Consider the following 24,818-nt stretch of genomic DNA (forward strand, 5'->3'; position numbering starts at 1 on the left):
CTTAAAACAAGATTTTAACATTCGTGTCTCCCATACAGAGTTATTCCGCTTTTTACGGCTAACTTCTGTCAAACTTCACGAGCCTAAACTATGTAGGAAAATGAAAACGACAAGAAAACACTAGATTTACTCTCGGAAACGATGTCTATCGCTGGAGCTTATTGATAATCTGATTTGATTCAGTTACGCCAGCGATGCGGCAGCCATTTTGTTTTAATCAAAATTCATATCTGAAATGTACTTGCTGGATATGGAATATATCCTGTCTCCACGTGACGTCTACTGACCAATAGAAATGCAAGAAACTTGTAGGAGGCAAGATAAAACTAGATCTACAGCCACACATTGTTTTTATTTCTTCGTTTGTAAGCGTACTGCTATTACAAAGATAATCATATCAAAATGATTCACTGCTTTATTGTTTCTATCTTGATACTTATTATTCCATGTACGAGAAAAAACTCAGTATTCCACCCTGCCCATTGATTACATATTAATTCAAGCACGGTATGGACGCATAACATACATTTATACAACTGACAATTATATCAGCTGCTCTGCACTATCACTGTTTACAGATTACAGTTTGAAAGGAGCTATACATGTGGTATGCACTAACTATCACTGGAATATTACGGTAGAAATGAACAAAATACGACACATCTACCCAACAGCAAGGGCATCTAATATATACCTTGGGGATAATAAATGTAAAGGTGTGCAAAATGGTGACCTTCTGGTATTTCAACATGACATTTCCGAATGCTTAACTAGTGAACTAGTAAGTGTACCAAGAACTAGTTTTATAACTGCTTCAGAATTGTAGACACGGCATTTGGGTTCAATGTCTGTCTGGGAATTCGTCTTGTATTTTTATATGATAATAATATTTTAGCCGAACCCTGAATTAAAAGAAATTTAATGTGTATCTAGATGATTTTGTAAGCCTTTAATTTCAAATGTTTGACAACATAATAACACCATAATAATATAACAAGTGGTACTTTCTTACTTTGAACAGCTTGTCGACGGAATTGAAGTGTACAACAACGACCTAATTTATGCGGAACACGATCCTGTACACCTGTTTACAGTGTTGCACTATAACTGGACAGTTGGAGTAGAATGTGACATAGGACAAAACGGAACTGCTATAGGTATGACGGATTTAAAACAAATTTCCAGTTGATTTCAAATGGTTTGTCTGGAAATTTAAAAGCTTTTCGAATGTTTCTCAATTTGAGCACAGCGTGAAAATGTGTGCACGTGACTAGTTCGAGACCATTGTGGGTTTAAAGATATAATAATAATGATAATAATAATAATAGTAATAATTTATTTTCAGAAAGTTACATACTAAGAGTACACAAAACACATACAATTTATTTCTTGTATGGCCTTCGATTTAAAGGTTAAAAATTTAACTGACAGTTACACAATACGCAGAAAACACACCAGTCCTAAATAATACATAATTTTAAAATAAAATAATCAACGACGTATATGTACATTCAAATACTGAAACATTAGAGTTGAGTGACCTTTGGTCTATTTTAAACACTGTTGCCTCATTGTATAATTTTGATTGTATGAAATATATCTTAATATTGCTCACGATGCATATAAAGTGTGGAATTATTCGTCTGATTTCTTATCAGAATAAGTCGATACTAGTGTAGTTCTTTCTTTCATATAATCTCCTTAATAGAAATAGTCATTTTCTGTTATTATGTCATTATGTTTAGTATCTCGGAATTCAAAATTTGGCTTTTCCCTGTGCGTCTGTCTTGTCTTTTAACTGAAGAATTTAAAGAGTGAGTTTTTTCGCCAGCAACCAAGTTTAAACTCAACAGATATGTTTTTGTCCGAGGCGATGACCTGTGGTTTTCCATCTTCATGTATGTTTCTGTTTGTTTGTTACATATATCTTATTAACTTCATTGGTTTTATAGGTGGATTTCCTAGTAATGCGACCAGCGCAATAGCTCATAATGTCAGTAGTCCTCAATACCCCGTCAGCGTGTCCTTTTACAAAGATCAGGATTTCATCCACGAAACTGGTAAAGGGAATCCTTTGCATGCTGAGATAGGCTCGCACGTCTACGCCAAGGTGTTTACAACAGCCACTGACTGGAACATTAGGATGCGAGTACACACGTGTTACACAAAACCGACTGACCATGCGCATGACCATATGAAGTATTTTCTGATAAAGGATGGGTATATACATTGATTCAACTGATATCATATCTAGAGATACAAAAATGTCAACAAATTAAGAAAACATTTCTTAGTAATCTTTTTGATAAACATTCAAAAGTTTGATAAATGCAGTAATAGTTAACGCTTCTATATTCAATTTGCTGATGTAATGAAACGAGATACAAAGAAACAATTATATCTTTTTTTAAACTTTACTTTTTCCATATAAATTCAACTATAATTTGTCTTACAGATGTGAAGTAAACACGAACACCCACATAATTTCCCAATCTACGCATGAGACAAGATTTGTGTTTGACAGTTTCGAGTACTCAAACAGCCACGATGGGATCTATGTGTTTTGTGATGCCCTATTCTGTGACTCCTCCGACTGGTCGGCCCAGTGTCGTCAAACGTGCAACCCAGTCACATAAGGAAATCTTTCAACCTGAAAAGCAGAAAACTGATTTAATGATTACGAAAACATTTCATAATGTAATAAATTCTAGTTTACTCGTTATTTACGGATTTTAAGTACTTATTTCAACGTAGAATTTCTTAACATGATTATGTAGCAGTTAATTATATATTATGGGAGTGAGCTTGCCGGTCGGATGATCAGTCTCGTGTCTGTCTGTCGGTCAGTCCGTCCGTTTGTTTTCATGGTTTCCGGACAATAAATCATGAAAGGCTTGACAGATTTAAATAATTTTTGGTACACAGGTGTAACATCATAAAATACAGGTCATGTTGAACTTCGGCTACAAACCACCATTTTTAACGTTGTTATGGCCCCTTTTCAACTTAAAAATTGCCAAAGTCATAGTTTCCGGACAGTAACTCGTGAAAGGCTTGACATATTTAAATAATATTGGTACGCAGGTGTAACATCATAAAATATAGGTCAAGTTTGACTTTTGCTACAAACCACTACCACTAATTTTTGACATAGTTATGGCCTCTTTCAAACTTAAAATGTGCCATACTTCTGTGACAAGGCCGTATTGTGGGGATATTATTCGTAAATCCTGTGACTATCTAGTTTTAAAATAGTTCTTTTATTCATTTGGAATGTCATTTTTCGTTATAGCTATTCAGCATGTTCAGGAAATGATTGTTTTAATGGCTGTTTTGATTTTGATTTCTAATGTATCATATAATGTTATGAAGGTAATTTCTCATTTTCCAACTTTCATTTCACAAGTCTGATTATTTTCAGAAATCCTAAAAAAGTATAGCATTGTCTAGACGAGGCAAGAAAAGAGGAAGATATTAGTATTCCGTTATGTTCTACTTTTGGCTGAATTCTTCCTGAAATCTTAAAAAACTTTATGACAGGTTGATTATATTGCTGTACGTTATCTCTTATCGTTTCTTCTAGACGTTCGGCAATTGATTAGCAATGCAAACACACCGGTGTTTGACAGTCATTGTGTCCTGATGTACTCCCAAAACATTAAAACAAATAAAAATAAATCACACTGACAAAACCTATTGGCATTATTGTCTGGATGTTTTTACTCTACAATATAAGATAAAATTTATGAAGGTAGTTAAATTTTGTTAGTCACTTGCATATCTTCAGGTACGATCGGTTATCATTGTGAAAACTTTACTGCATACTGACAAAGTACATGGACTGTTTGGAAGGGTGCTTTAGAGATTTTCAAAGTTGTATACGACATGAGAAGAATGCATTTTTTACTACTGAAACAGGCATTGCGGGTGCATCCAAATAATGCCCAGTGTGTAATGGCAACTGGGAGACTTTCCTGTTAGTATGTACACCGTCTGTTAGAAATTAAGTTTTAAAAATGCTAATAAGTATGCAAAAGTAAGTTTTACTTTTGGAATAAGAACAGGTATTATATATAAGAGATGAATATTAGGAGCTTCTATGTACGACTAACCCAGCGCCATATTTAATGCTCGTCGATATAATAGAGATAAATCTTCCGACTGTCAACCAAAACGGAATAATTTGTCAATCATAAGATATATAAGAAGTATATACCATAGGCTATCCCATCTCTGTTTAAACTGCATTTTGATTCCTTTTTGTTTCTATTTCTTCTGACCACGTGTAGGAAGCTACATATTGTGGTACATGTAGCTACGCCTCTGATCACTCTCAAACGTTTAGCTTTCCTTGCTGACCTACACCAGTTGGCAAAATCATTTTGTTTGAGTCCATAGGAAAAACACTAAGTAAATGTATACTCCCTATTCCCATAGTTTCCACATTGGCTCTACATTTCCGACTGTCTTGGTATTTCATTCTGTAGTTGGATTTAATAAGATGATCTTGGCCTTCAGTACTGTTTTTGTTGTTGCTGTCGTAGCATTAATTTTATCTCTTTACAAAGAAAAGCAGTCACTTTACTCAAAAAAGACAATACTAGTATAACGATAGCAAAAAGAAGACATACATGAAATTTCTTAATTATTTTTTGAAGAAAAAAAATGTTAGTCCAATCGCGAAAGTACCAAAATGATGCGCATGTAGTGAAATATAATAGATCACTTTTCTGTACTAAAGCAAGTATTCGAGTAAGGAAGTGCATAAATGCTACCAGGGTGATTTTTTATTAAATCGAAAGATTGATAGACTGTCTCGAAATAAAGGCTTACATGTATTACGGAAGGAATTGAATCGGCTCTTTGGCTAAGTGGTTAAAGCATTGCACTAGCACCCGAGCGACCCAGGTTCCAATCCCGCCACAGACAGTTTGGATTTTTCGTCAAAACATGATATGCTGTATAATTTGTTACGCCAAAAGGTCGTGAGATGAGGCTCCTCCAGGATACGGACATTATCTCGTGGTGGAAATGGCACTTTATATGCCAGAATGGCTTATGCGTCATTTATAAATGATTACTTCTTTGAAGAGGGGAAGTATTACGGTCCCTAATGCATAGCCTGTACGTTTAAACGTTTTGACATCTAAAAGTCGTAAAACTTAGCTGAGTTTTGTTTAAATAAATTATTTTTTCGTCTTTGTAAAAATCAAAATCAAGTACGGTATCAAATGCGCATAATCCAAGAACGGTATTAAAATGCGCATAATCAAGGTATAGTATTAAATGCGTATAATCCAAGTACGGTATTAAATGCGAATAATCCAAGTACCGTATTAAATGCGCATATTTATATAATCCAGGTACCGTATCAAAAGCGCATAATCCAAGAACGGTATTAAATGCGCATAATCAAGCTACGGTATCAAAAGCGCATAATCCAAGAACGGTATTAAATGCGCATAATCAAGGCACGGTATTAATGCGCATAATCCAAGAACGGTATTAAGTGTGCATAATCCAAGTACGGTATCAAATACGCATAATCAAGGTACTGTATTAAATGCGCATAATCCAAGTACTGTATCAAATGCGCATAATCCAAGTACTGTACTGCCTAGAATTACCAGAAAGATCGTTAAACATAACGTGCATTTAATCATAGAAAACAGACAACAAGTAACATGATAGGCCTGCTGAGAGTTGAAAGGTCATTAAACTGGCGAGTCTGACGACGTGAATCTATCAAACAGAAAGGAGAGAAAAGAACAGCAGGAAAGTCTAGATTGGTATCTTAACGAGAGTTTGGCTTTCAGTTGAAAGTTAGAGCTTGTGTTTGTAAACGAATTGAAATTTTTATGTCACTTGCACCGTCAAGTATCATGAGATCTAAAACTGCAATACCCGCCGTTACATAACTGAAATACTGTTGAAAACCGACGTTAAACCCAAATAAAACAAAACAAATAAAACTGCAACATATGTTGTAATTTTACAGGGATTGGACAGATATTTTAAAAAGGTATAAACGGGTAAAGTTTAAACTAACAAATATCTTTTACACCTCTATTTAAAGAAAAAGAAACAGAACGGAGTAAATGTTTATATATTTTATTTAGTTTGGTTTAGAGTCATCCCGATACGAAACTATAAACGTCATATGGCGATTTTCCAGCATTGTTGGTGGGGAAAGACCTCAGGTGCCCTTAAAGGCATTGTTTCAGGCGTAGACGAGCACCTAGGTAGAACTACCGACATTCGGTAAGCCTGCTGCAAGGGCTTCTCACATGAAGAATTTCACACCTCAGGTAAAGTTTCGATTCCATGTCTGAATTCGAAGTCATCGACCTTAACCACTTGGCCATGAAGCCACATATAGAAGCAAAGTTTGAAATATTCACACTTGTGTAATTTTCACGCCGATTTTCAAAACCGCCAAAAATAAGCCTTGATATGGGAGACCAACTCATGGAACCATTTGGATGTATATAGCTACATAGATCGCTAAAAGTTAAAACTATCAGTGAACAACTTTTCTAGGCTTAGGAAATATTCAGACGCGGTTTTTATAAAGTGAATTTTAAAAATGTCTTGTCACAATAACAAATGTAAATCGATCATTTCTTAATCCATTTTCTTCTGCAAGTAATAAACTTAAATATTCAGTTTTATATTTGCAAGATGTTTTCGTTAACATAAATAATACCTACCATAAACACGCTATGGGGTAGGGGCGGCGTGAGAGGTGAGAGGTGTTGCACCTTACGTTAACTCTCATGAACAGACTCAGTCAAACCGAGTCTGCTATTATTTTGCTTGGTTGCATTCTTTGCTTCCAAAGGATCTCTTTACAGAGTTTATCAATGACATTTACCGCCAGAATTTATGAATTGTTTGTCAAATACACCATACTTTTTGTAACGTAAATTTACACATTACGAGTGTGAGATTCACGAGAAAAGGTCACATAAAACAGGTTGCATAAACCTTTAAATGTATATGCAAGGTAGACATGCAACCTTTATCCACCAAAAATCTTTAGTCTAAGAATATTTTAATGTTGTTTAATATAGTGAAATACAATTAAATAATCTAACCCGGTAGTGAAGTTAATTCCGAGGGTTACCGATTAATTTATTCACAGAGAGTTTTCAATTTTATTCAGTATCAAGGCTTATTACAAGCATGTGATAAGAATAAGAACATACATAAAATAAAAAAAACATGTGAAAGTGTCATGTGAAAATGAGACTAAATGAAACAGCACATGTATTATTTAAGGAATGTACAAGACCAAATACGGAATGAATAAACCCACACAAGTAGCCGTACAGAATGCACGGGTTGAAAATGTACCAGAAAATATGTTAAGTTTACAATTTTGTCAGTGGAGAATGAGTCTAACTAAAACAAGCTAAAATATTCTTACAAAATGAAGCAAGTTCAACAATTCTAGATTTACTACTATTATTCATGAGCTTATTTAATTTTAGAGAATTTGGATGTCTTTTATAATAATTTGGAATGTTTTTTTTTTCTCAAATTTTCAAAAAATGGACACTGTAACAAATAATGAAATTCATCACCTAAACAGTTATAGTTACCAAGTACGTTTATCCCTTTCAATGCCAAAAAACCCTACCTTTTTCAATAGGGAATTTATGATTCATAATTCTAAATTTACATAATGCATGTACTAATTTTTTAGGTAAAATATCTAGGTACTTTCATAACCAAACTCAGTTTTATACATTCTATAAACTAAACGCTTAGAAGACTGTTCTACTTGACTGTGCCAGTTTTGAAGAAACTGATCAGTAAGTCTGGTTTTAACCATTGATTTAAAACTATTTGTACTAATGACTGACTGACTATAAAACATGTCCGATAAACCAAGTTCATCTAAAGTTTTGTGAACATAAGTAACCCATGGGGTTTGTAATACATTGCCATTATAAAGACCCAGAACAGTTCTATACAGAACTTTACAAATTTTATCATCCTTAGCATTCAACAGTTTGCCCCAATAGGACAATACCCTATGTGTAGCCATTAATGATACAGATTTGGCACCAAGCTCACCATAAACCATACAGTCTGGAGTTGACTTTTTAACATTTAAAATTAACTTATAAAACTTCAACTGAAACTGATCCAGTGCTTTGGTATTTTCTATACCCCATACTTCACTGCCATATAACAACATATGTGTTATCATAGTATCAAACAAATGTAATTGAACTGAAAATGGTAAATTAAGCATAGCCTTCCTAACTTGTTCAATAAGCCGTGCTTTTTTCTTAACAAACGAGCCGTTATAATTAAATTGCACTCCAAGGTATGAAAAGTCTTCAACAACATCCTGTCTATCATTATTATAGTAAAATTCACAATTTCTTAAGTTTCTTTTGGACTTACTAAAAATAACAACTTTAGTCTTACTGGTATACTAAGGTTGGTCTAGTAAATATCAGGCAATCTTATTTTTGTATACCGGACATAACTTTCTCGTATTTTCACCTGCATGATGTTGAAACAACTTTTCTTACATCACAGGATGTAGGATTGCCGTTGGCCTAAATGCCTAAATTGTTACATTTGTTTTAAAGTTGAGGTTCAGTGGCAATATTTTGTTAAGAGTCTGTCCATTACCCGACTAAATGTTTGAACCTTGGAAACATGAGTCTTATTATTATAACAGAATATTCAGGGTAAATACTCAGGAATACTCTCAGGAATCTGCATTTTTGTTGTTTTGTATACGAAAACTATATCTTAGTAGGGGAACTCCGGACCCCCTCCCCCATTTTTTTAATAGGAGAATTCCCTCCTTTTATCTATATCTTTATTCCTGATGTAGAAAAAAAACTACCAAAACACGGTCCATTCTATAATCCTTAACACATCATATGTACCCTTGCAACGCATTTTGTCGCTACCAAAACTCGGCCGAATTTTGGTCGCGACTACCAAACTTCGTTACACCGCATACTGGTCCGAGGATAATTTAGACCTTACTGTAAAGCCAGCATAGTCTGGTTTTCAAAACTTGACAGCCGGATGTATTGGAATTCTTTATAATAATATATAGTTTATGCATCGTAAACTAATCACTTTTGATTTACCAATGTTTTATACAATTTGAGAATTTATGCAGACTGTTTATACACAATGAAAATACTTCGCAGAAAACATGTACAACCAAATAGTCGAAATAAATCATGTTAAGAGGTAATACAGTTTACATTAATATTCTGGCTTTACATTACTGCGATGTCAACAGCGGACGCTGCGGTCCAGTACTAACATTGTCTACGAAACCAAGAATCACGAGTTCCATCCCCTGCTCCTTCTTCTGAAAATTACTAACTTTGGGATAAGGCTCCAGTCTACACATAAAACGCTATAGAACCAGGGCAGCTTCTGGAATCGGAGAAGCTACAAAACTTTTCAGAGGGAAACAGTTACTGGCGACTAATACATATTATTTTCAATTAAAAATAATATAATTTATTTTTGCGATGGAAGCGCCGTATGTTGCTATGGTTATGGTCACTAGGTGGCGCGGTCACGTGATAATCTCGTTCGGATTCATTCATGCAAGGCCATACGCAGATATTCGGTCTTTCCGGTGAACGTCTTCGTGCAGTACACATCGCTGCAATTTAAATAAGTAAATATCGAGTTGCATCTGACTATCTTTAAGCTGCAATGCCTGGCAGAGGAAGAGGGGTTAAAAGGAAGGCCACTTCTCAACGAAGGAACGATGATGGGCAAGAAACTAGGCTTACACAACCAGATCCAGGTAATTTACGTTCAGGTTCTGTTATAAATTTTGAAGAAATTATTACGGCAGCGGGTATCTTGCCCGAGGGGTGTGGTGGCAACGTAAATGAAAATGCCTTGCGTCCAAACACTAGGTCCAGAGCGAATCGTACATGTAACGAGTCTGTAAATGTAGATGAACAAGAAACTCGATCTAGTGCAGGAGCTCAAATAAACCTTTCCGACAGTACGCAGGGTATCGAACCTTTAAGTAACGAGTCACATATTTCGGATAGTCGGGACGAAATTATTCCTCCCTATATTCAGTCTCTAGGCAACCTTTGTGGTTCTGACGCTGCTGCACGTGCTCCTGCTAGTCCGGAAATTACACGTTTGTCGTATGATGACATAGCGGCACACGTGCCAGCAGCTATAAAACAACAAATAGCTAGAGGCGAGTATGTTAACCTTGCACTTTTACTAAAGGGCGCTGTAGAATTGGCAGATTATTGTCGGCCTAACGGTGGAATTTTGCAACTGTCTGATAACGGCAGACTTGAAACACAATCAAAACAATGCAAAGAAAAGGTTAGTTGTATTGAAAAATGGTCGGACGCGTTCTTGATATTTGCGTCTATTTACCTTCCGTCACATGTAAACAAAACTTACGAAATTTTGCATTATATGTGGATTATCCGTGAATGCGCGGCCAAACAAGGCGGCTACTCCTGGCGGGAATACGACGAACAGTTTCGTCTCAGGCAAGCATTACAGCCCTCGTCTTGGGCTATGATAAACAACGACTTGTGGTGGCGTTGCGTCCAATTGCGTCCTAGTCCTATGCCCGAACGGACGCCCGTGGCGCGAAGTCGTAGATTATGCCGTCAGTTTAATGAAGGCCGATGCTTATGGCCTGAATGTAAATTTACTCATGCATGCTCGGAGTGTGGCGCCTCGCATTCAGCGGTAAACTGTTATACAAAACCGCGCACCGAAAAAACGTTGTTTCAGACTAGTAACTCTTCGTACCCGATGAAAAGTCAGTTTCAATACAACTCCCGAGGCAGCTTTAACTTCAGAGGCCGAGGCCGTGGTGCCTATAGGGGTTCGAACCTCTACAGAAATGCAAACAGTCGACAGTAAATCTATGTCTGTCCCGCAAAATCTAGATGTCATTAATTTAGCAGCTACACCAATTAACATTCTGGCTTTATGTAGATATATATCATTGTATAAACACAAGCATTCATCTTCTCTGTTAAATGGTTTTTTATCGGGTTTCAGTATGCATTATTCAGGGCCCCGTAGAGCTCGAGAATGTAAAAATCTCAGATCGGCGTTGCAAAATCCAGGTATCGTACGAGAAAAAATAAAGAAAGAAATTACAGCCGGTAGAATGGCCGGTCCCTTCTTTGAAAAACCCTTTCAAAATCTTATAGTTTCACCTGTCGGGCTTGTACCTAAAAAAAAATCCGGGAGATTTCAGGTTAATTCATCACCTGTCCTTTCCCGAAGGTGAATCGGTCAATGATTTTATAGATAGGAAATTTTGTTCGGTGAAATACACCGATTTTGATGAAGCACTAAATATGATCCAGGTTTTAGGTAAAAACTGCAAACTCTTCAAAATGGATCTAAAAAATGCATTTCGTTTATTACCTATCAGAAGTAAAGATTTTGAATTGCTGGGTTTAAAGTTTCAAGGTCAATATTTTGTCGACAAGGCTCTGCCGTTTGGTGCAGCCGTCAGTTGTAATACATTTGAACATTTTCAACATTTTTGGAATTTGTGGTTAAAAGCAAAATGACGTCAGGACAGCTCATACATTATCTTGATGACTTTCTGGGTGGGGATAAGACATTTTCTTTATGCAAAGCATTGATGGTCACTTTTACGGAATGTATGGAAGAGTTAAGTGTTCCGTTAGCAGAGGAAAAAACCGAGGGACCTTCCGAAATAATTGTGTTTCTAGGTCTCGAACTTGACTCTATAAAAATGCAGGTGCGTATCCCGTCTCAAAAAATTGAAGAGGTGGTGCAAAAAATCCAGGAACTTCTTAGCAAAAAAAAGGCCACGCTGAAAGAAATGCAATCTATTATAGGGTCGCTGAATTTTTGTTGCCGAGCTATTGTCGCCGGCAGACCTTTCTGCCGACGATTGATTAACGCTACCTGTGGTTTGTCAAAACCATACCAGCACCTGAGAGTCGGACAGGGTATCAGATTAGATTTAGAAATGTGGTTGTCATTTTTTAAAAATCACAACGGCGTCTCGGTTTTTCACGATAGATTTTGGCTATCGAATGATGACGTGTAATTGTTTACGGACAGTGCCGGAGGTCCTGGGTTAGGTTTTGGCAGCTTTTTTCAAGGTCATTGGTGCCAAGCAAAGTGGCCCGAGTCTTGGAGAAATCAACACATTACGGATGACATAACAGTTTTAGAGTTATTTCCCATTCTGGTGGCAGTAGTCATTTGGGGCCATAAATTAGAGAAAAAAAAATAAAATTTAATTGTGATAATGAGGCCGTCGTTTGCATTTTGAATTCACTGACTTCTAAGTCTGAAAGGGTAATGTGTGTACTCAGGGCCCTGACCTTGAAATGCTTGAAACTTAACATCTTGTTGAGGGCCAGTCATGTGTCAGGCGTACATAACTCTATCTGCGATGCTCTGTCTCGTTTCCAGGACGCCAGATTCAGGAAATTAGCTCCGGAAGCCGACAGGTATCCTGCCCTTGTGCCCCAGCATCTCTGGACCATCTTCGAGCCACAGCAAAGTATTTAATGCAAGGCAGCATTGCCTTGAATACATTACGGACATATGATACAGCTCTCAGTGCGTTCCATACTTTTAGGATGTCCTACAAATTAGAGTCTTGTTGGCCCACCAATTCGCAACAGGTGATTTTATTTATAACTCACTGTTTTGAGCTAGGTTTGGCATCAAAAACGATTAAAACGTACATTGCCGGCATTACTTACTTTCATAAAGCTAATGGGTGGGCTGACTTTACGGGAAATTTTGTAATTGCGAAGCTTTTAGAAGGGTACAGCCGTATGAGGAAATCGGTAGATTTGAGAGCACCTATAACAAAACGGGTTTTAGCTATTTTAATTCCGGAACTCCCCAGGGTAACCTTTAGTCTGTACGAAACGAAACTATTCACTGCCATTTGGGTCCTAGCATAGTTTGATCTATTTAGGGTGAGCGAACTTGTGATTTCCTCCGCTGTAGGGTCGTTTGATTGCCTAAAGTTTGAAGACATAACTGTACACGACCACTACATATCCGTTAGATTACTCAAACACAAAACTAATCAGCGTGGCGTGCCTACCATTCTTCAGATTCCCGAGGAACGCGATTCTATGCTATGTCCGGTCAAAGCCATGCGCGAGTTCTTGGAAATAAGACCAAAGGCAGACGGACCTTTATTTTGTCATGCCGATAGTAAATTTGTTACTAGGTATCAATTTACAGCGCTTTTATTAAAATGTGTCTCTAAGGCTGGGCTAGCACATAATAAGTTCAGGTCACATAGTTTTCGGATAGGCAGGGCATCGGACCTGTCGGTGATGGGATTAGCACCTTCTGACATTAAAGCTATGGGTCGTTGGTCCTCTGATAGCTATAAAGTTTATATCAGGTAATCAATCTAGTTCAGTGTTTATATTATTTTCACAGATATCTGGATATTAGGGGAGTCCATTCCATTCTGGGCCGGCGTCCGTGCAAAAGAAACAAAGAAACAGAACTTAAAAGCACCAAGTCAGAAGATCATAGGTTGGTGGGGAATAAGGGGTATGTCGTGGAATGATTTCCGCCATTCAATCCAGTGCAATGTGCTACTTATGAAGAGCCCGGATCTTTTATTCATCCACCTTGGTGGTAATGATTTAGTGTCCATGTCCCTAACAAGGTTAAGAAATACAATCAAACGCGAACTACGGTACTTACGTGAAGATATGTTGGATAGCGTCATTATATGGATTGACATTTTACAACGTCTATCATGGGGAGTTCCGGACTCTGAAATTTCTAGAATTGAGTCTAAACGAAAACGTATTAACCGTTGGGGTAGACAACAGGTACAGTTGCATACCCGATCAGATACATTATGTGTGGATATAGACATCAAAACCCCGGGGGTTTTTCGCCAGGACGGGGTTCATTTGTCGGACGTTGGATTGGAATTTTATCTCGATTCCATCCGGGATTCAATGTTAAAGTACCTTTAAGTAGTCGTTTTGTTATAAATGCCTTCATACATATGAAGGGTTACAGTATAGATCTATCAAACGGGTTAAATGTATCTGTAGAATTTTGGGGAAATAAATTTAATTAAATTTATTGTGGCGGAAAATTCTATTTTTGCGGGACGGGCAGGCATGCGCATACGTTTCAATCATTATGAGGTAAATTGCGGATCGATACTTCACTTTGGACGACTAAGGTCGCAGCTCCATTGGTGGTTGGAAGCCGCCATTTACATTAAAAATTTTGACTAAAATATCAGTTTTTGCCATAACATAGATCGGATTAATGTTATAATGACGTAAACGCTTGGTCCGTTTACGGTACATATAGTGTGCACGTGCTGCGTGTGGTCCGTTTTTCAAGTGCTGATATAAACCGCTAGGTCGGTTTAGTTTTGTGAACCGATAGGTCGGTTTAGTTATGTGAGCTGCTAGGTCGGTTTAGTTGCGTATACTGCTAGGTTGTGCACGTGCTCTCTGTGATTATTAGTCAACCGCTAGGTCGGTTGCGTGTATTTTACTGACCATGTTAGCGTACGTGAACTAGGTTTTGCCCATAACTACGTAGCGTAACTCCTAGTTGCACGATAAGTTCGGCAATTCTAAGTAGATAATAATCAAACAACATGCGCTTGCTTGCTCGTCCCGCAGCTGGCCGGTATTGGTACAACTTGGGTTATCACACAGCTCCTAGTGTAATTTTCATCGCGGCCATTTCTGCCATCTATCAATAAATATATCGTCGTACGTGCATATTCATACTGTTATTTATTTGGTGCAAATGTTATAAATATCGTACATAATCAATCATTAAATTTGGTAACGTTTTTATCTGTGTTCCGTTTTCTTGCTTCTCTTAGTCATAAAATAATACAGATAAGTTTTGATACAAACAGATTTTGCGACGTGAACAATATGTGTAGATATATATATTTATACGCTAATTTATTTGAAATTAATAGTCTTGCTATTTGCCTACTAGTTTTCTGTCGTCGTTTATATAATGTAGACTTTGATATATTCGTGCATAGGCATATTCTCATAACCACTTCTCTAATAACGATGAACAGTAAATGTTCAAGTAAGGTATAATAAAATGATTGTTCTGTTCTAATGTATGTTCTCTAAAATTAACAGATAATTGGCTTACCTGAGACACCATACTTCAGAGTAAATTCAGTTTATTCACCACGCTGTTCAAAATGCACGGGAGTCTCGTGATAGTACAAGCCTTTAATTTCACATCATGATGGTAAAGTGTAAAGAAATAGTTAAAATTGCTTAGTTTTATTTCTCACGGAAACGATCGGACATTTGTGTTAATATTGGAATAATGATGGAACATATATACATTCAACTGCTTTCTACAGGACGTAAAACTGAAACATGTAAGCATTTCTCTTATTTCTGCAATTTCACTCAGGTGAACTTTGACATTGTTTACAAAGAGAAATCAGTTTTGTGTCATGTTAAAATGCTTTGTTCGGCTGAAACGTATGGTTCCCGGAATAGTTCTAAAATAGTTTATTTTGGGGATTTTTGTTGTATTTATTTATTCACTACAATACGCAATATTTCGAGTTTTTGATAATGATGAATTTTGTTGTGGAAAAAGTTCCGATTTTTCTTTGATAATTTGCCAGCGGATGCTTACAAGTTTTATGTGAAACGGCTTTCTTGTCCTTTATAGGTGTGTAAAGCGAACAAAAATTTAAACATTGTGTTTATTCTTTAAATGTAAAGGATATAGATCAAGAGGATCGGACAGTGCAAAACAATACTAAATGGATACCCCATGCAGCGAATAAGGTGAAATATATTCACCAGTAGGGAAATCTTAGGTGAAAGAACAATTATATTTAATTCTCTGAAATAAACATGGTGGCGAAATATTTTAGTAAAAAAAATGGGCACGTGTTTTGCACATTAGGATGTTTACGACATGTTCTTGAAAAAGAAACACTCGTATGTATTATTTAAGTATTTCTTTGATTTGGATGGCTTCCTCACATAAAGAATTCAACAGCCGAGTGAGGCTCGAACCCACATCGGTGATTTTTCTTAGTTTGTTTTGGGTTTAACGCCGTTTTTTCAATAGTATTTCAGTTATGTAACGGCGGGCAGTTAACCTTACCAGTGTTCCTGGATTTTGTACCAGTACAAACCTGTTCTCCACAAGTAACTGCCAGCTTCCACACATGAATCAAAGATGAAGAACGAATGATTTCAGACACAATGTCTTTTATCAAATCGTCACAAGAGAACATACGCCTCGCCCTGGGCTCGAACTCACGGCCCCGAGATCCGTAGATCTGCGCTTTCCCTATTGAGCTTAGGGGGCGTGCTCACATTGGTGAGAGGCAAGTGATTCAATGACTTAACCACTCGGCCACAGAGGTCCCTGAATAAAGCTGAACTATCTGTGTTAATGAGCTGAGCGTTATTTTTTCTATTTCCATTGTTCTTACTCTAAAACACATTTCAACTTCCCAAATGTCAGCAAAATTTGCCATGTTTACACATTAAAGATATATAATGAAAACGATAATCCGAGTGAAATAGTACCAGTTCACAACAATTCGGACAATTAGAAAGCCAACATCTTGTACGTATTATTTAGTACTGCGAACACATGCTTTTTATGTATACACTACACTAAGAAGAGCGTTCTTTATATAATGCATTTTTCATTGAAGCATTCAAACATTAAAACTGAAACAAATATCTGGTAATATCACAGGGATAATACACTTATTGGATAGACATTATATTGACGAGGAGGTACAAAATTGGTAACATTTAGTTAAAACCATTAAAAACAAAATAAAAAAGATATATGTTTGTTTTACATGTTATATCAAAGCACGCACTTAACCCCTCACGAAAATATTGCATGATGTAATATATTTTGACGTTAAACTGACAAACAAATTTTACATCTCAAATGAAGTCTCGAACGGCAAGAAATTCGAAGCAAAGATTGAAATATTCACAGATATGAAATTTTCACACTGGTTTTTAAATCTTTCAGTGATCAACATTAATGTACCAGTCCATCCCATGAAACCGTTTGGAGATACAGATTGGCCAACCACGTGACTTTTGGATACCGTACACGCAGAGAAAAAGTCTCGAATAAGGTAATATTTTGCCTATGATTTCCTTATTACTTGACTGATTTTCATAAATTAAAGCGTGCCAAAGAAAGCAAAACGAGTGCTTTCTCAAGCACTTTGCCCGGCTGTGTATATAAAACATACACATTCGCAGTTGGACAAAGTGTTTGAGAAAACTAATTGAAGACGTTTTGTGGGAGAAAACGCTGATTTTACTAACAGTAAAATGAAGTTATTTTACAAGTCAATCTATATTTGTCGCCTTTGCAGGCCACTGTTAGAAAGGCTAAATCCCGAGAGATGCCCCCTTGTAATTTCGACCCTGTCACCTAATTGCAGGAAATACGTTGTCTGCCATATACTATTCTTTCTTATGACACCATATTCTTGAACTCTGACACCCTCTTACAAGCTCTGTGCAACTACATTTGTAATTTTCCGTCCGCCTTTTAGTATATGTAAATAATTTGGGAGGGACTGTAACCCCCTGCAATATCCTTTGAATGAATAAAAAACAAAGTGAGGGAGAACATATCTCCTGCAATAGGAGCTGTAGAGTTGTAAGACAATGTAAGGTGTCTCAATAGACACGTGTAAGCCAGATAGGGCGAAGCATGTAAAAGGTCAGGCTATCATTTGAATAATGAGAGAGTATGTCTCAAGACTGATAGGGTATTCAAGTAGGTTTTCGATGTTTTATTGATCAGTAACGCTACATGTCAAGAAGCTACGTTGCATGTTTGTACTTTTCAATATTCAGGTTGATACGATTCGTCTATAAAATTTCATCATAGGCTGCCTATTTCAGATGTTTGTAATATTCAGGTAGAAACGATTCGTCTATGAAGCTTTACTATAGGCTGCTTTTCTCAGATCTTTGCAATATTCAGGTAGATACCATTCGTCTATGAAACTTCACTGCTGATGTCTCTTTCAGATGTTTGAAATATTCAGGTAGATACATGTTGTCTATTAAACGTCACTACAGACATCCTAATTCAGATGTTTGTAATATATAGGTAGATACGATTCGTCCATGAAACCTCAGTGTTGGATGTCTACCTCAGATGTTTGCAATATCCAGTTAGATACGATTCGTCAGTGAACCTTCGCTATATGCTGCCTATTTAAGATGTTTGTAATATTCAAGTAGATACGATTCGTCTATGAAACTTCACTTTAGGTTGCCTGTTTAAGATGTTTGTAATATATAGGTAGATACGATTCGTCCATGAAACCTCAGATGTCTATCTCAGATGTTTGCAATATGCAGTTAGATACTATTCGTCAATGAACCTTCACTATAGGTTGCCTATTTTAGATACTTGTAATAATCGAAACTCGAATGAATGCCAATTAACATTAATTATCACAATTTAAGTTGGATTTTTAATGTAGGTAAGATTTCTTCTGACAATTATTGTCAACGGCTTCCCAGGCTAGTCCAGATCCAGAAATACCTTTATTTGATGCAGCGAGGCAACAGTTTAGAAAGAATGTGTCACCAGCGAGACACATAGCTCCCAGCATTGAGTAGGAGTCAGGGTGTTCTCCCCCTGCAAAAGTTTGAAATATAGTTATGTAATGGTGGCATCTGATAGATTTTTTGGTCTGAATTTTGAGAAAATATGTTTAGTATACAGCATCTTCTGTGTATGACTGTGCAATTTACGATAAAAAGGATGAAAGTGACGACAAGTAAAGTAATCAATGATGACTGTTTTATTTTGCAGTATAACAAATTCATGCATGTCACACAAATAAAAGTGTTATGTATATGAGCAAGACACAATAATGCATAGACAGTTGTGCTACAAAAGGAAGCAAACTCTTCCCCTTATCGGTATAGTTTGACAATATTCCTTCACGGAGGTTGCAAAGCGAACTAGAATGATGTCGACAAAAATGTTTCATTCAATAATTTATAATAACGACGGGTCAATAATGTTATTAAGGAAAATATAAAGAAGTTAAACAACTGAACAAGAAACAAATGCGCATGTCTTCATAATGTTTATGATGCTTAACAAGTTTTATTTGAAACGAAGAGAAGGAAACTACAATGTAGTTGTCATTCGTCGTTAAAGAAGGGCCACAACTCCAGACAAAATAATCGATCATAAAAGTCAGGGCAACATGTACATATTCATTTCATGCTTCTGATGTATACCTAGTTTCAATTCAGTTGGATGGATCTGTTCGATTTAAGTTCACGAGTTCACGATGTGATGAATTAGGTCAAGATCAAATAGGGCAACAACTCCAGAAAAAACAACAACAAGAATTTGTAACAGAGTTAGCAACGTCCCCTGCCTAAGGACATTTTCATCATACATACTGTATGCCAATACAGCATCTTGGCATGAACAAAATAAAACAAGAGTGCCAGGATGTTAAATATATGCTCGTCAGGTAGATGATATAATAAAACATTTTCTGTACAAAACTATAAGTTTGGTAGACAGAAAGACAAAACAATGACATATCCAATTCTAACAACCAGGATAAAAAGTTTCAAGAATAATCGTTTTATACAGTAGCAACAAAGGGAAGTAAGTTTTGATTTTTTAACTCCACAAAAAACTCCTTACCAGGAAGAGGTACCTAAAATTTGAAAGTAACACAGAAAAATGGTCTTGATTTTTCCCTACGCTCAATTATAAAAAGTTGTCATATATATATATATTGTTTATAGTGACAACAAAGAGAAGTTAATCTGAAAAAATCTAAATCCACACAAAAGTACTTATCAGGTATAGCCTTAGGTCAAAATACATCAAAAATTGGATGTTACATGCGTGTTGTACTACAGAAAAGTAGTCCCAATTTTTCCTAGGGCTAATATTAACCCTTACCCTGCTGAATTTCTATAATGAACTTGTCCATTTTTCAATTTGGACAGTACCATTAACTGTTAAAAGGGATGCTTACCAAAAATATACTGATTGAATGGCGAACAGTGCTGATCATCATCAGACTGCATGGTAAGGGTTAATAGAATAGAACTTTACAGTAATAGCTATTTATAGTAACAGCAAAGGATTAGGGGCCTGGTTCTCACTCATGACACACCATCTCATGATGATGAACATTTTTGCCATTGTACATCAAAATCCCTCCATGCATGAACAAGAAATGCTCCGGACAAAGTCATTTTTGTATCTGACCTTTGCCCTTTAAGTGTGACCTTCGAGCTAGGGGTCTTGGTCTTGGGCATGACACCTTGTTTCATTATGGTGAACATTTATGCCAAGTTATCTAAAAATCCCTTCATGGATCGCAGAGTTATTGACCAGACACCAAAAAGACTCTATTAACTTTTGACCTCTAAGTGTGACCTTGACCTTGGAGCAAGGGTTTGGGTCTTGCGCATAACACGTTGTCTCTTTATGGTGAACATTTATGCCGAGTAATTACAAAATCCCTTTATGTATGGCAGTTATTGACCAGACAGAAACAGACCCTTTTAACCTTCGACATCTAAGTGTAACCTTGACTTAGGAGCTAGTGGTCTGGGTCTAGCAAACTTACATTGAAACATCCAGAAACGTTTTCTATAAAACAAGTATTAAAGTCTTACACTTTTTCTACAAGACTATTTTATAAAGTTACAATTTTTATGTAGAACTATGCTCAGAGAAGTTGAAGATTAATCAAAGTCCACACTTTTAACTTTCATATTCATAATATCATTAACAGTTGTGAGGCTAAAAAGTATTTTAGAAATTAATAAAAAGCAAGTTCTTCATTCATGACAATTATTTCTTTCTCCCTAATTCTTGATATTTCTTCTCTGATTCCCCAAATGTGTTTGGAAATAAGATTAAACCTTTTGTATTATCCCTGTAGCCATGTTACAATTTTTATGTAGAATTATGCTCACAAAATTGAAAAAGAAATGTTGCACTGGACACATATTTTCCAGAAGAGTACACCTTTCTTAACTTCCATATGCATTATGCAATTAGCAATGTATTTTGCAAATTATTCTTAGGCAGTTCTACATGATGCATACTTTTCTTTCTCTCTAATACTTGATATTTCTATTTCTCTGATTCTGGAAATATGGTAGTACATTCTGCACGTGTATAATCCATCAAATAGTTCAGTTTTTGTTGACCAGTGCTTTAAACAATTTTGGTCCTTCAGATGATCATCTGAAATGGAAAAATTTAGCCATTTTTACACTAGTATAAACTTTACATGTTTTATATGTTCATAAAAACACAAAATTTTAGAATACAACATTTTACAATTATAATATTATCAGTCTGACAGACATTATCAAGTAAATGTCATTAAGAAGTGCAAAAACAGTACCTTACACAAGTAATAAAGACTAAGAAATACAGCTTTGAATTCAAACAAATGATATATATTTGTCTGTATGTCTTCATGCATTCCATTTTCAACTAACACTATATACAGGCACATGATCACTTCATGTCCATAATGTATACTAAATTTCTTATGAATTGTTTGAAACTGTGAGTAGGCATACACAATGTACAAGTGTATTTGTGAAATTTTTAAAGGACATCACTCAATAAAAAGTAACCTGAAATGAAGTCTTTCAATATGTGCATGCCTACTTCATGTTGATAATTTCATATCAACTTACTTTTGCACTGTGACACAGTATGAAAACTGTAGGAGGAGATGAAATATAATTCTTATAATATAAAAAGGGGCATAACACTCCAAATTTAGATTTTAGGCTAAAATAGATAAAGGCCTTTACATTTAAGGTAAAAGTGCATTAAAAGTTTCAAGGGCATTGGATAGAAAGTGGTGGAGGAGCTGAGTACATAAAGAACAAAAGAAAAGAAACTGTAACTGTTTCATTTAATTCAAGATTCTAAAAGGACCATAACTTTAGAAAACTGTCATCAGATGTAAATCCACTATAGCATGTGTATAATTCTGCTGCTTGGCCATGAAATATACCATGATCCATTTGAATATGATGGAATCTGCAGAAAGAGAGTTTTAATGCAAAAGGTATGAAGGAAGCTATGATATGACAATTTGAAAAAGACAATGACATAATAACTGAAGAAACAAATAATCAAATTTGATAGTCCTGACAATATGTGCCTGTCCACTTCATGTTGATGTACCAAGTTACATTTGAACTGATAAATAGTAATTACATAAAAAAAGTAAAAAATGCAGCTCTAAACTATCCTGTACCTTTTGATGTCTACTGTTCATAGTCTAGCCACAGCTCCAGAACTGGCTCCATTGAGGGCTTTTTGTTCACCATATCATACTGTAACTAAAAAAAGCCCAACATGTACATTTATATATACATAAATTTTTCTTTCACAATTAACTGTGATTTCTCTATAAATTTCCATTGCTGACACTTCACATTAAAAACAAGTCAAAAGTACAATGTAAATGATTCTAAAATCAGTTATTATAGTTTGTAAAATAAGTGCTGAATGCCATATCGATTTTCAAAACACTTTTCAACACCTACCTGTATAAAATGGTGTGTAAATTGGCAGTCTTCTTCTTGGCAATTTTAGCATTCATTGTCCCATTATTTCTTTGAATAAATTTATATCTTCATTTGAAATAAGTATAGTATAGTATATAAAAAAAAACTATGAGGAAACATATTGGTGGTTTTCAAAATAATGACGCAAAAGTGTGACATAGGGGTTGGAAATTCAAACCTATTTCTTTTGGCGGTCACCTATTTTTTATGATAGCAAATAATTCAAATTTCAAGGAAATATACAACTTTGGGAAAGTGTTGAGATATACCAATCAGATAATATTTTGAACAGCCTTCAGTTCATAAGTTCAGAGAATTTCCAGTAAGATGGGTGATAAATATTGCAGTGTTTTATGACAAGGAAATAAGTCTAACAGTAATTTTTTTTTCAACATAATATATGAATAGGTGTTTGTGTATAGTTTGAAACTTATTTAATAAATGCTTGTGGACTTTGGTTTTTAAAATCACCCTTTCTGCACAAATCTGACATAAAAATAAAATTTTACCTAGAAAAGTTTTTGCTGAATGAAAAATAATTAACATATTATTATAAAACCTATTTTTTTTCTCACATTTTGCAGGTTTATAAACCACATTCCAAATATCAAAAATTTCTGGTGAATTTAATTTCTAAAATTGTCAACTCAAAATTGAGTTATTTAAGAGATGCACAGGGGATACATACTAAAAATCAGTGTAATATTCATTAAGTATTAGTTTTTCTGTTCAAAACAAGATAAATGGTGATCATCTTAAGACAAAAGTCTATTGAACAATTAGTTTATTCCAAAAAAATAACACAAACATGAAAATTCAGCAGCATGTAATGCTTTAAATGAAAAATAAGTGACTTTAAACACAATTAACACATTGAAATCATTTAGTTTACATGCACTGCTTATTCAGAGCAGAAAAATGACAAAATGCCATGCATGGTAAAATGGAATGGTAAAATTCATACACATACTTTATAATGCTACAAATTTTAAGAAGATGCACAGGGGACAAATGGCAGCAAAATATATATTCATGGAATATGTTCATAGTAAGTAAAATTCTTTCAACTACACAATATTCACAACTAAATATTCACATAATTTATGTAGGTAAACTTTCAGTAAAATTGATGTTTCCCCTTTTAAACCTGAAAATTGCCAACTTGAGAAAAATGCAAAAAATAAAATTTAAATTGTCCTGGGATTTTATATAATGCTTAATTATCAAGTAATGCCTGCATTTAACTTACACACTGCTAAGAATATAGAACTGCCACAACATATTACAGTATAAATGCTATGATAACTGATGAATGTCAAAAAAGGTGCACAGGGGACATCACTTTGGCTTAATATGTGAAGCTGAAAGCTGCTTTTGTAACCATTGTAACTTCCATTTAGAGGGAAATAAAGTAAAATCCCATTCAGTTTATTTAAAGAATACTTACAAGGGACATTTTTGGGTGTATAGACATATATGAAGATTCTGAGAAAGTTGATTTATAAAACAATAAAATCGTAAGGTGTCTTCAAAGCTGTGAGGATTAAGATCTTAGAAAAACATTACGACTTAAGAAAAGTAATGGGGTTATGAAATTGTAGTGTTCAACTTCTAAATTTATCACTATTTTTTTATGAAGGGGCTTCCATCACAATGAAGACATGAACTATTAGTAAGAATAAAATGTAGTTAATGAAAAGAAGTATTTTGTTTTGATGTGCAGAGTTTAGATTACATAACAAAAGCCAAAGCTGTGACAATTCAGTTTGGTTTGAAAAAGTAAAACACAGTTGAAAACTATCCTTCATGCAAAATGTCACACTTTTGGTGCAGAGGGGACAAAATTAGCTATATAATTTAACATAACTTTAAAAATGCTTGAGCCATTCATCTGAAATTGCACACATTTCTTGAATACATTGATTTGGATATGATTTGCCCCAAAACACATTCTTAAACTGAACTGAATTAATGTAAGGTGAAAAAGAAGAAAAAGCTTCATTATTTTGAAAACCACCCATATAAGGAAATCAGCATTATATATGGAATCTTGACAAGTTAGGATTTATGTATCTTAAAACTACTCATGTAGCTTAATTTCTTTATGCTGATTCTGTAGGTCTACAGCACAATTCATTTATGAAGTTGAACAATTCATGCATGCCATGTAAAATA

At 35.3% G+C, this 24,818-nt stretch overlaps 1 protein-coding gene across 1 annotated transcript; it reads left to right on the forward strand.

Annotated features, from left to right (window-relative positions):
* Nucleotides 1-584: 584 nt before the first annotated feature.
* On the forward strand, nucleotides 585-2,259 carry LOC128550082 (uncharacterized). Its single transcript, XM_053528193.1, has 3 exons — nucleotides 585-781; nucleotides 1,022-1,157; nucleotides 1,953-2,259. The coding sequence occupies exons 1-3, from the start codon at nucleotides 644-646 to the stop codon at nucleotides 2,231-2,233; spliced, it is 555 nt and encodes a 184-aa protein (XP_053384168.1). The 5' UTR covers nucleotides 585-643; the 3' UTR covers nucleotides 2,234-2,259.
* The last annotated feature ends 22,559 nt before the right edge of the window (nucleotides 2,260-24,818 follow it).

The sequence above is a fragment of the Mercenaria mercenaria genome, chromosome 17 (assembly GCF_021730395.1).
Source record: "Mercenaria mercenaria strain notata chromosome 17, MADL_Memer_1, whole genome shotgun sequence".
In the NCBI taxonomy this organism is placed as follows: domain Eukaryota; kingdom Metazoa; phylum Mollusca; class Bivalvia; order Venerida; family Veneridae; genus Mercenaria; species Mercenaria mercenaria.

Coding starts and splice junctions, on each gene's coding strand:
- LOC128550082 (XM_053528193.1), top strand. CDS start 644: ATGAACAAAATACGACACATCTACCCAACAGCAAGGGCATCTAATATA. Junction 782..1,021: donor AATGCTTAACTAGTGAACTA/GTAAGTGTACCA, acceptor TACTTTGAACAG/CTTGTCGACGGAATTGAAGT. Junction 1,158..1,952: donor ACAAAACGGAACTGCTATAG/GTATGACGGATT, acceptor TTGGTTTTATAG/GTGGATTTCCTAGTAATGCG.